At 48.7% G+C, this 13,411-nt stretch overlaps 1 protein-coding gene across 1 annotated transcript in view; it reads left to right on the forward strand.

Moving 5' to 3' along the window:
• ASS1 (argininosuccinate synthase 1) overlaps nt 1–10,126 on the forward strand; it is a 271,201-nt gene extending 261,075 nt beyond the window's left edge. Inside the window, exons 15-16 of the mRNA XM_069237057.1 lie at nt 4,539–4,604; nt 9,893–10,126. Of these exons, the coding sequence (XP_069093158.1) occupies nt 4,539–4,604; nt 9,893–9,944 (118 nt within the window). The 3' untranslated portion in view covers nt 9,945–10,126. The remainder of the gene's footprint in view (nt 1–4,538; nt 4,605–9,892) is intronic.
• The last annotated feature ends 3,285 nt before the right edge of the window (nt 10,127–13,411 follow it).

A 13,411-nucleotide genomic window follows, 5' to 3' on the forward strand; every position in this document is an offset into this window, starting at 1 on the left:
ACCACAACCTGACTAGAAAGTTGTGGTCGCCATTTTATGTCATGGGTGAGGGTCCCTGGGGCTGAAAACAGAAATGATAAGTGGTATAACGGTTCAGGGTGAAGGTACCCTGACACAAGGGGTGTGACATAGGGGTGTTTGAAGGTCAAATTATGGGTTTAAAATGATTTTTCTTCACCATGTGCGATATTCACGACTAATCGAGAATATTCTCAAATATTTGAGAATATTTGACTCATACATGCACGCAGAGACTCATGCGCCACTCAGACACTCATGTACCCACTCATAGACTCACAAATCCACTTTCAGACCCTCACGTACCCACTCACAGATCCACTGACCGAGATAGGCCCTGTGGCCAACCCCTGCTGTGCACGGCCTTTGGCCGTGCGCGGCACGAGATTGGGTGGTTATAAGGGCTTGGCTGCAGAGCCTGGCTGCATGGCGCAAGTTATATTTACCTTAGGGCGCAAGTTATATTTGAAAAAACTCTAACTATAATTGCTGAATTTCTATGGGTTTTTTTATGAGTAAATCTGGAACCTAACTATAACTCCTGTGTAACCTTTGTTTTTTGCTTTTTCAGTGTAGGTACATATCCTCCCCACTCTCCCACTCTGTATTCCCACTGCCGACCTCCTCATCTGCTGCCTAAAAGAACAGATATTAAATTAAAACACTTTAAAGGCATCTCTTGAAAAGACAGCATAGTTTAATTTCGCCTTTGCAGATTGACTTCATCTTTGTCCAAAAAAGTGGGACATTTATTGAAAATTAGGGAAAGCTTCTGGACACCGGGACAGTCCTCTGAAAAGCGGGACTGTCCGGGGAACCCAGGACATCTGGTCGCCGTCCCTGTCGTGCATGGATGGAAGAAGGTGCTGAGTTTTGGTGTCAGGAGTGGGCCCTGAGTTTGTGCTCCAGGCACGGCACCGAACATGACCATCTGGCTTTAGCTTGTGCTTGCAGTACAAGAGAGTAAGGATGCAAATCCAAGCAGTGTAGACAGCCCACTCAGTGACTGATCTTGGGGTCAGCCTTTGGGAAGGACCACATCTTTATTCCTCTTCTAAATACTCAGTGATTGCTTATGTCCCTTGTCCTCTTTGGGGCTGTTTTCCAGAGCTTGTTTGTCTGTACTGAGATGGAGCTTCCACTGAGGTGATCAGGCTTTGGGCCATTTGGGCCATTTTTGATGTGAAGATTCTCAATCAGGATTTATAAAGCGTGGCTAATCGCTCAATAGGGTATCCAGGCGCTTCTCCCACGAATCTCCCACACAAAACAAAAGTAGTGCTCTTCTGGTTGCACGACCTAAACATGGATTGAAACAAAGTTGATGCCATCCCACGGATGGCTCAGTGTGCAACGTGAAGTACTTTAAAGGATATTCTTCTTGCACTGGTCGGCCGCGGAGGTCTTTAAGAGTAGGAGTGATGTCCTCTCTGTATTAGGTAAGAACTCCTTGCGCTGCTGCATTCTGGATTCCTTGTAGCATCCTGATTATTTTTCTTGGAGTGTCCTATGTCGAGTTAATTCGCAGAGTCCCATTAGGCTATCACTAGGCCCAGAGATGCCTGCATCCTGTGTGAACGAGCTAAGAAGGGGAACCTACGTTGAACTTTCCTCACTGCTTAGAAAAAGCTTCGCCAACGAGTAGCTTGTGAGCTGTTTGGTCGCTCTCCAACTACCTGTCGGTAGCTCTCCGTTGTGCATCCCAGCCTACTAAACAGGAATCTGTTGCTTGGTTTAATTAATATTTATGTGACAAAATTGTGCATTCCAGCGTGCTTTTCTTTTTTTAGAAGTCATAAGCTGATTTGGACAAAAAATGGCAAAATTTTCAAAACAGATTAAAAGCTTTTATTGAGAGATAAATCATTTGGGAAGACTTATTACTAATATTATTACTTTCGTGCCAGGGACACTGTGCTGTAGCTGCCTTGTATTATTTATGTCGAGGCATTCCAAAATGACAAAGCCCTTTTTTTACAATACTGCAGGCAACGTTGCCTTATGCGCTGAGGTGATCACGGCTGGGAACCCATGTGGTGGTCACTAATGTGATCTTGTCTGATGTGGTCACCGTGACAACACTAATAATATTAGGAGCTTGTGTTGATTTTAATTGAACAAAAGTAGCTCTTATTACGCAAAAGGTTGGAGACCCCTGGCTTAGAATGTTCTCTTGTCACTTTGTTGATGTGGGTTCGAGTGAGAGCTTCATGTCCATGATCACGCCAAGGCTTTTGACTTTACTTGATGATGTTGGCATCTGTCCCCATTCCAGTGTGCCAGGTGGATACTGAGTGATAATGTCAGAATCCACAGGTGAGTATTTCTATTTTTGAGGAGAAAAGTTTGAGTCAATTATTTGGTGCCCATTATCCAGCTCCTTTCAGACATTTCTCAAGCCAACTCTGTTGACTTTTGGAAGACTGTTCTGGTTCTAAGAGGATCTGAGTATCATCAGCGTAGTTGGTATCAAGTGTGAGTAAATGATTTCAGAGTCAGGACGAGGGACTGAATGAAAAGGACAAAGTAGGGGAACAGACATTGCTTCCTGCAGCACCCCTGCTCATGTGGTGAAGAGCGGGGACTTGAATGGAGATAGTTGGACAGTTTGGGATTAAACCTTAAGGCACAATCGTATCCATTTCGGCACAGTCCCTTGAATGCCAGAATCACAGTCACTGGGCTCCTATTCGGCAGGCGACCCTGGCAAATTCTGAAGCTAAGTCGGGCACACATAAGGGAGCCAATTTTTTAGTGTCAATTGATTTCTTGAGCTTATCCCAGACAGAGATTTGGCCTAAATCCGTGCTTCTTCTGAAACTATTCCATCTACCCGATAGAAGGTAATGCTGCTCAACTAACAATTTATGATAAATTCACAAAAAAGGGATCCATTTGTTATTGGTCTCTAGATTGTTGGGTCAGTCTGGTAAACTCCTTCTTTCTTTACGTTTACTGAAGGATGTTTTCCTTCTGCATGGTAAGCAACCTATTGCTACGGGGGAATTCAACATCTCTCTCACTGGAACAGCAGCAAAGGACTGTTGGAGAAGGGTTTTGAAGATGTTTAGAGGGCAAGGATCCTCCTTGGAGACTCCTAGTTTGTGCCTTGGATTAGGTCAATAGATTCAGTTTCACTCAGTGGGTTGAAGAAGCCCAGTTTTGTTTGTGTATTTGAGATGCTCAGTTTTGATTCGTGTGTGTTGACTGGAGTGTGCCTTTGAGTGGATGCAGCTATCAAGGATGCTTTCTTTGTCAGTGAAGCGTGTCAGTAAGGTGATGGACGTCCTGAGTGTGCCTTGTCCTTGATTTGGTGCTGGGTGGATTACAACATTTGCTGTCTATCTTGAAGAGCTCTTTGATTGGGAATGTGGCATGAGTGAAGTGTTGTGTGTAGAGGGATCTCTCCCCCTATCGACTAAGTGTTGCCTTTGAAGCTGCTATTTGCCACTTAGGTTCTATGCGTTCCTCCATATCCTTTTGAGGCATCAGTCTTCGGCCTAGAGGCTGTGGTTTGATTGGACTCAAAAGCTGCTTGGGCTGCCAGAGGGGATTATGTTTCCATCGGAGGATGTGTTGGTCACTCCTTATGGTGGGTGAGTTTCTTGGGTTTACTATCAGGCCTATTGGGACCAATGCAGCATCAAGTGTGTGGCCGGTGAGTGCGTGGACCTGGTGACCATTTGGTGAAAGCCAAACCTCAATGTGTATGAGTAGGCCAGAGTTATGATTAGGGTTTGCAGGTAGGGGTGCCTATGAGGGGAAAGGGGGCACGTAAGTTGCTTTTAGCAGGGATAGGGGCTGAAGGGTAGGATGCACAGAGCGGACATACACCGCTTGGTACAGTTGACGAGGGTCGGTGGGCGCAGCTGAGCTCCTCCGTTATGGTGGAGGAGCATCTCCCCCGTGCCAGCAGGGGCAAACGAAAAATAAAATGATAATAACAGTTTTATCATCATTTTGTTTTTTGTCAGGAGCAGAGTCTTGGGGGCAGGGCCATATGAAGAAAGGTGTTGTAGGAGTGGTGGGCACTGATGTCAGTGCGCATGTCGGTTTGGCCAGCCATCTTAGGAGAGCCAGACCGACATGCGCACTGCCATCTCTCCAACCCAGCTGTGTTGTCGGGTGGAGAACAACAGCAGGCTCCCAGTCCCCAATGCAGCGCAAAACCAGCCTGCTCCACCCAATGCTGACGCTGTCTTCATGAGTATTACTAGCATGAGAGCAGCGTCTGGATTGGCCGTAGGGGAGTCTGGGAGCCTCAACCTGTGCACAGCAGAAGAGCGGTAGGTACGTTAGTTTTTGGTTGTTTGATTTTTTTTGTTTCATTATTGGCCCCTCCCGCTGCTCCGGTACTTTTCCCTGACACCAGCCGCTACTGGGTGGATGATAAAGACAGAACCTGGTAGTGATTAAAGGGCTACTGTATCGGCAAGAGAGGAGGGACTTGGGGCCAGGGACAGCGAAGATAGGCTCCTGTGCACCTCTAACCCCTCTCTTCCTGTTTCCTGTCTCTGCAGCATGGATGTTCAGGGTGATTACGAGCCCATCGATGCCTCCGGGTTTATTAAGATCAACGCAGTCAGGTGAGTCACCTGGGAAGGTGGAATGCATGCTTGAGACCCCCAGAATGAGTACCTGTGTGAGAGTCCGACAAGTGTACCACCCGGCAACACCAGAATCGGGCACTGTGAGCCCCCAGTGCCCCCACAATGGTGCAAGCTAGAGCAGCATAAGCCCTTTATTGCCCCAGAGACTAGGGTAAGCCCCCCAACACCATAGTAGAAGCAAAAAATGAGCCCTCCACACCCATAGCACAAACTTGGAGTGACCCCTTCGAGGCCCCTAAATGAGGCACCCCAGAAAAGAAACTGGACATCCCTAGACTGGAGCATGCAAACACTGAATGCACCCTGACACGTCTCTACACACAAACTGCAGTGGACTGCCTATACACTCTATAGGCACTATGCGGTGCACTCGCCATAGGTGCACAGTCTGCAGCGCGCTGCCGCCACGTTCTATGTACTGTGCACCACACTGCCTCCACATTCTATGTACTTTGCACCGCACTGCCTTCACATTCTACATACACTCTGCAGCGCCTCAACATTCTACATGCACTCTGAAGCGCAAATGCGTCCACATTCTACATACACTCTGCAGCGCAAATAAGTCCACATTCCACATACACTCTGCAGCGCACTGCCTCCACATTCTACATACACTCTGCCATGCACTGCACCACATTCTACATACACTTTGCAGCTCACTGCCTCCACACTCTACATACACTCTGCAGCGCCCTGCCTCCACATTCTAAATACACGCTGCAGCGCACTACCTCTACCTTCTACATACATTCTGCAGTGCAGTGCCTCCACATTCTACATACACTCTGTCAAGCACTGCCTCCACATTCTACATACACTGTGCAGTGCCCTGCCTTCACATTCTACATACACTCTGTAGGGCACTGCCTCCACATCCTGCATGCACTCTGCAGCACAACGCTGCCACGTTCTACATACCTTCTGCAGCGCCCTGCCTCCATGTTCTACATACACTCTGCAGCCCAGTGCCTCCACATTCTACATACCCTCTGCAGTGCACTGATTCCACATTCTATATACATACTGCCATGCACTGCCTTCACATTCTACATATACCCTGCAGTACACTGCCTCCACACTCTACATACACTCTGCAGCGCCCTGCCTCCACATTCTAAATACACGCTGCAGCTCACTGCCTCCACATTCTACATACACGCTGCAGCTCACTGCCTCCACATTCTGCATACACACTGCAGCCCCCTGCCTCCATGTTCTACATACCCTCTGCAGCGAACTGTGCTGTCACATTCTATATACTCTTGGCAGTGCAGTGCCTCCACATTCTACATAGCCTCTTCAGTGCACTGCCTCCACGTTCTATATACCCTCTTCAGCACTCTGCGTTCACATTCTATATACACTGCAGCCCACTGCCTCCACATTCTACATACCCACTGCTGTTCCTACCTCCATCTTCTACATTCCCTCTTCAGTGCACTGCTTCCACATTCTACATACACTCTGCAGTGCACTGCCTCTACATTCTCCATACACTGTGCAGCGCCCTGCCTTCACATTCTATATACACTCTGTAGGGCACTGCCTCCACATCCTACATGCACTCTGCAGCACAACGCTGCCACGTTCTACATACCTTCTGCAGCACCCTGCCTCCATGTTCTACATACACTCTGCAGCCCAGTGCCTCCACATTCTACATACCCTCTGCAGCGCACTGCTGTCACATTCTACATACACTCTGCAGCGCACTGCCTCCACGTTCTACATACACTCTGCAGCCCAGTGCCTCCACATTCTACATACCCTCTGCAGCGCACTGATGTCACATTCTACATACACTCTGCAGCGCACTGCCTCCACGTTCTACATACCCTCTGCAGCGCACTGCTGTCACATTCTACATACACTCTGCAACTCACTGCTGTCACATTCCACATACACTCTGCAGTGCACTGCCTCCACATTCCACATACACGCTGCAGCACACATGCGTCCACACTCTACATACACTCTGAAGCGGACTGCCTCCACATTCTATATACACTCTGCAGTGCACTGCCTCCACATTCCACACACAGTGCAGTGCACTGCCTCCACATTCTACGTACACTCTGCAGTTTGTACATACACTCTGCAGCTCACTGTCTTCACATTCTACATACACTGCAGCGCACTGCCTCCACATTCTACATACACTCTGCAGTGTACTCCCTCCACATTCTATGTACAGTCTGCAGTTTGTACATACACTCTGCAGTGCGCTGCCTCCACATGCTACATGCATCCTGCAGGGCACTGCCATTATGTTCTATACACTATGCAGCACACCGCCTCCACATTCTATACGCACTCTGCTGCACACTGCCTCCACATTCTGTCACATTCTACATACACACTGCAGCGCACTTACTCCTCATTCTACATACACTCTGTAGTTCACTGTGTCCACATTCTACTTACAATCTGCGGTGCACTGCCTACTTATTCTACATACACTCTGCAGCTCATTGCAGCTGCATTCTACATACATTCTGCAGCACACTGCCTTTACCTTCTACATACAATATGCAGCGCACTGCCTCCACATTCTACATACACTTCGCAGTGCACTGCCTCCACATTCCAAACACTCTGCAGCGCACTGTCGCCACATTCTACATACATCCTGCAGTACATTGCCCCCACATTCTACATAAACTCTGCAGTGCAATGCCTCCACATTCCACATACACTCTGCAGTGCACTGCCTCCACATTCCACATACACTCTGCAGTGCACTGCCTTCACATTCCACATACACTCTGCAGTGCACTGCCTCTAAATTCCACATACACTCTGCAGTGCACTGCCTCCACATCCCACATACACTTTGCGGTGCACTGCCTCCACATTCTACATACACTCTGTGGTGCACTGCCTCCACATTCTACATACACTCTGTGGTGCACTGCCTCCACATTCTACATACACTCTGCAGTGCACTGCCTCCACATTCTACATACACTCTGCAGTGCACTGATTCCACATTCCACATACACTCTGCATTGCACTGCCCCCACATTCTACATACACTCTGCAGCGCGCTGCCTCCACAATCTACATATACCCTGCAGTACACTGCCTCCACACTCTACATACACTCTGCAGCTCACTGCCTCCTCATTCCACATACACTCTGCATTGCACTGATTCCACATTCCACATACACTCTGCAGTGCACTGATTCCACATTCCACATACACTCTGCATTGCACTGCCCCCACATTCCAAACACACTGCAGCGCACTGTCTCCACATTCTCCATACACCCTGCAGTACACTGCCTCCACATTGTACATACATTCTGTAGTGCACTGCCTCCACATTGTACGGACACTCTGCAGCGCACTGCCTCCACATTCTACATACACTCTGCATCACGCTGCCTCCACAATCTACATATACACTGCAGTACACTGCCTCCACATTGTACGTACACTCTGTAGTGCACTGCCTCCACACTCTACATATACCCTGCAGTACACTGCCTCCACACTCTACATACACTCTGCAGCGCACTGCCTCCACATTCTACATACACCCTGCAGCACACTGCCACCACACTCTATCTACACTCTACAATTGCACTGCTTCCATGTTCATACACATGTTCATACACACGTTCTACATACTCTGCAGTGCACTGCCTCCACATCCCACATACACTCTGCGGTGCACTGCCTCCACATTCTACATACACTCTGTGGTGCACTGCCTCCACATTCTACATACACTCTGCAGTGCACTGCCTCCACATTCTACATACACTCTGCAGTGCACTGATTCCACATTCCACATACACTCTGCATTGCACTGCCCCCACATTCTACATACACTCTGCAGCGCGCTGCCTCCACAATCTACATATACCCTGCAGTACACTGACTCCACACTCTACATACACTCTGCAGCTCACTGCCTCCTCATTCCACACACACTCTGCATTGCACTGATTCCACATTCCACATACACTCTGCAGTGCACTGATTCCACATTCCACATACACTCTGCATTGCACTGCCCCCACATTCCAAACACACTGCAGCGCACTGTCTCCACATTCTCCATACACCCTGCAGTACACTGCCTCCACATTGTACATACATTCTGTAGTGCACTGCCTCCACATTGTACGTACACTCTGCAGCGCACTGCCTCCACATTCTACATACACTCTGCATCACGCTGCCTCCACAATCTACATATACACTGCAGTACACTGCCTCCACATTGTACGTACACTCTGTAGTGCACTGCCTCCACACTCTACATATACCCTGCAGTACACTGCCTCCACACTCTACATACACTCTGCAGCGCACTGCCTCCACATTCTACATACACCCTGCAGCACACTGCCGCCACACTCTATCTACACTCTACAATGCACTGCTTCCATGTTCATACACATGTTCATACACACGTTCTACATACTCTGCAGTGCACTGCCTCTGCATTCTACTTACACTGTGCAGTGCACTGTCTCCACATTCTACATACACTCTCCAGTGCACTGCCTCCAATTACTACACATGCTCAGCAGCACACTGCATCCACACTGCACAAATTCAGCTGTGCACTCCCTCCACATTCTACATACACTCTGCAGTGCACTGCTGCATTCTACATACACTCTGCTGTGCACTGCCTCCACATTCTACGTACTCTGCACCACACTGCCTCCACATTCCACACACACACTACAGCACGCAGCCTCCAGTCTGTGCACAATCTGCCTCCTACAGCGCACTGACTCCACACCCTGCACACGCTGTTGCGCACTGACTCCGCATCCTGCACACGCTGTACTGACCCCACATCTTGTACACGCTGTACAGCGCACTGACCCCACATCCTGCACACGCTGTACAGCTCACTGACTCCACATCTGTAGACTCTGTACGGCGCACTGACCCCAGATCCTGCACACGCTGTACAGAGCACTGACTCCACATCCACACGCTGTACAGCGCACTGACTCCACATCCTGCACACTCCAGGCTAATAACTATTGCTGTCACCGGATCCTGTGTAAATGAAGTCCTGTGGGCCCTTTCCATGTGTCTGGTCGTGGAAGAGAGAGAGAGAGTGTGTGGGTGGAGGGGGGGATGTTCTGCCCATCCTCCAGATATTAATTGCCTCCGCCAGCGGAGTCCTGCCATGATACCCTTAACAAACAAGCCCCTCGCGGCCCCCTCGCCCCAGATTGGCACACATTGATTCAAGGCGCTGAATGGATGTTAATTTCCCATTTCCAGGCTGAGGGAACATCAGCGGCTCCAGCGCAAGGTCACCGACGAGACAAAGTGAGGCTGCGCCGTGAATAGCGCCGGGGATGGCGTCCATTGTTGCCACGTTTGGCGATTGTTGTGACTTTTCTGAAGCCTTCGGGTGGGTGGGGGCGCTGTGTCCCCCGGAGACCGGAAGATGGGGCGGTGAAAAGCCACTGGAAAGAGAGAGCGGAGGAAGAAATAAAAAAAACCTTCATTAAACCCTCTGCCTCCTTGTGTGTCTCTGCCATCACCTGTGGGGTTGAAAGGGGGGGGGGGGGGGTGATCTCGTCTCTTCCGATTTCTCTGTTTCCAGTTATTTTCTCTTTCCATTTCTTCTTTTCTCTTTCCAACTCTCCTCTTAACATTTCTTCTTCTGTTTCCAACTCTCCTCTTTCCGTCTCTTCTTCTCTTTCCAAGTCTTTTTCCTGTGTCCGTCTCTTCTGTTTCCATCTCTCCTTCTGTTTCCATGTTCTCTTTCCATCTTTCTTCTAATTCTACCCCTTTCTGTCTCCTCTTGTAGTCTGTTTAAATCTCCTCTCCCTCCCACCCTTTCCTGTGTCCCTGTTTCACTGTTTCTATCCCTCTTCTAAATGCTCCATCTATCTGTTCATCCTCCCTGCCAGTCCTGTCTCTTCTATTTGTCTTTTCCCCGCCCATCCTTCTCTCAAAATCCCAGTTGTTGTATTTCCATCTTTCCATCTCTCCTTCTGGTTACATGTCTTCTTCTGTGTCCCTCGCTTTTCTGCCCTTCCCATCTCTCTTGTTCTCTTTAATCTCTGTTTCATTCTCCTGTTTTCCCGCTTCATTTTCTGTCCCCATCTCTCTTCTCCTACCTGATGTCACCTTCTGTCTCTCACTCTTTCACTTGCTTCCTGTATTTCATCCTCTTTTGCTTTCATCATTTATTATTTTTATCACAGTTCAGAGGATTGTGTGCAACAACAAGCAGGGTTCAGTTATTCTGCACTTATTCACTCCTTTCCATCATCTACTGGAGTTTCTCTCTGATTTTCACCAAGTAAAGTGTCTAAACACACCAAAACCCCCTTAACGCCACCATTTAGTGGGAATGTTCCAGAATAGACCAGTAGCGTTGACCCTCGCACTCAAGTGGTTACAATAATGCCGGCTTTGGGGAAAAACGATAAAACATGCTGTGTGCGCGCGATGCGCGGGGGATGATGCGTTGAATGTGTGATGAGAGCATTTTTTAGAAGTGGAATAGACCTTCTCGGATTCCAGGGGAGGCGGGAGGACACCCCCACCCCCCATATATAGAGGTGAGATGAAAACACCAGGCGGCACGAGCCTAAGTGGGGAAGTCTCGAAACAGCGCGTTTCTTGAGTCAAAGCGCTATATGGGCTCTCCATGGATGGTGCAAGCGCCGTTACACGTCACACCGAAAAATACCAGCAATCACCTGCTACAAGCCTTTTCCCAATTTCAGGATCATCTTCAGGGGTCCTTGGGCACAAGCAGGTGAGGGGCGTTTATGGTGCCAGGGGCAAAACGTTTGCGGGTCTCTGGTTTCGGTTCCAAGGAGTGGGTTTAATTCAACACAATATTTGGCGCCACCTCCTGGTGTTTCTGTGTTTGCTGCATAATAACAAAATGATCAGGCCTGATGTTCATTAGGTAAATTATAAATGCGTATAATAGTAGGGGTGCAAGGCCCGGCAGAGAGTCCGGCTGCCCCCCTTGTGACAGCCTTGCTTGCGCGCCTTGAAACGAGTAGCTGGTCCGTGTGTGGTCAGGGCGGGAGGACTCCCGGGAGTGTGGCAGCTCTCAGAGACACTGGTAAGGTGGGACCAAGTAATCCTGCATTACAAAGGCTTCACCAGTCTAGCTTAGCACACAGAAGAGCAGCTAAGAAAGGGAAACTCTCGGAAGGCGAAGAGCTCAAGGCACTGTGTGCGGTATTTCCTGGTACAGTCTGGTGAACAATAAGGGGTTTTCCGATAACAGTGCCACGTCCAGCATTCCCACTCCGTGTCAGAAGTAAGCGCCATGTTTCTGGACAAAACCGCTCTAGAAGCCTATAGTTTCATTTTCATCAGCCCGAGTTACAGACAGCTCATTTATAACAAGAGATCCTCCGCCCTTTCTGTAATCGCCAGTATCGCAGGCAGGGACACTCAGTAAAGAAAAGCCAAGGAAGAGGGGGAGCCAGACAGGTGAGAGAGGAGAGCCCACAGAGAGCAAATGTGACCAAGACACCAGCCTGATTTATAGCCTTCTTTACAGCGAAACTCAGAGCAAGAATGCTCTGCAAATGAAAAGGGAAACTTCCCCGGACAGAAGCAGGAAACAGAATAAGAAGAAAAGTACCCTACAGACCAGATAAACAGGACAAGGTATAATTATACAGTAGTTGGTCCCTGCTCCCGCACAGAAGAAGGAGGGGCAAAGAGGCATGACTGACCACTAGCAAGCAAGGATTTTTAAATGACACAAACTGACAAATGAAATAGTTGGAAGCCCACAGAAGAAGTATACTTAAAAGTATGCAAGAGGTCGTATGCTTACGCTCCACCTAAAAATGAGGAGAAATAATGATGTTTCTCCTTGTTATGCCATCACTAGGGAGGCGTAAGGTTTTGGCTCATCCCCAGCTTTACAAGGTTTTGTAAATCTGGGGCAGCATCAGAGTCCATGGGTTTTGTGTTCCAACGCTCATGGAACGCCTCACTTGTGCAGAGTAAGGCAACATAGCAATTTGTGCTGCCTTGTCGTACGCCATATCTATGAAGCTGTGCAAACCCACTCAGGGCGGCTTTGCGTGGCTTCATAGGTAGGATTTTGTAGTTTTTTGCCGCTAGAGCGGCACAAAAATTTATGCTCCAGTAGCACACAGGGCTCTTGAGTATTCCGCTGAGAACTTACTGCGAAGACAAAGGTACCGGCCACAGTCGCAGCCAGACTGTCTCAACTTTTATTTTACTTGTCGACTTCACAAAAACAGAATAATACAAACTTGTTCTTGTATGAGACCCAGTAAGGTCCTTGCGATGCTGTGATATGTTAAGAGGTCTCACGATGCCCTGCTTTGTTTAGGGGGCCTATGGGTGTAGGGCCAGTGATGCCCCTCTATGTCCAGTGCCGTTCCTGATGGCCAGCTGTGTTAGAGGCCCTCATGATACCCACGTATATTCAGGGTCCGTCTTCATGCCTAACTACATTTGAGGGTCCTGCGAGTTCCCAAGTATGTTTAAGAGCCCCTGTAATACCCAGGGACGTAGGAGCCATCACAATGCCAAGGTAGGTTTAAGAGCCCTCAATATTTTATATATTGTGGTATGTTTGAGGTTCTGTGGCCGCCCCAGTGCGTCTAAGGAGCCATTATGATGCACAGCGTCAGAGACCTCGGGCCCTCAGCTTTATTTAGTGGCCCTTATGATTCCCAGGAATGGTTAGGAGACCAGGTATGGTTAGGGGCCCTCAGCATGACTAGCTATATCTAAGAATGCTTAGGGGCTTTATAGATGTCTTGTATGTATAGGGAC

Source organism: Pleurodeles waltl, chromosome 6, assembly GCF_031143425.1.
Source record: "Pleurodeles waltl isolate 20211129_DDA chromosome 6, aPleWal1.hap1.20221129, whole genome shotgun sequence".
Taxonomy (NCBI): Eukaryota; Metazoa; Chordata; class Amphibia; order Caudata; family Salamandridae; genus Pleurodeles; species Pleurodeles waltl.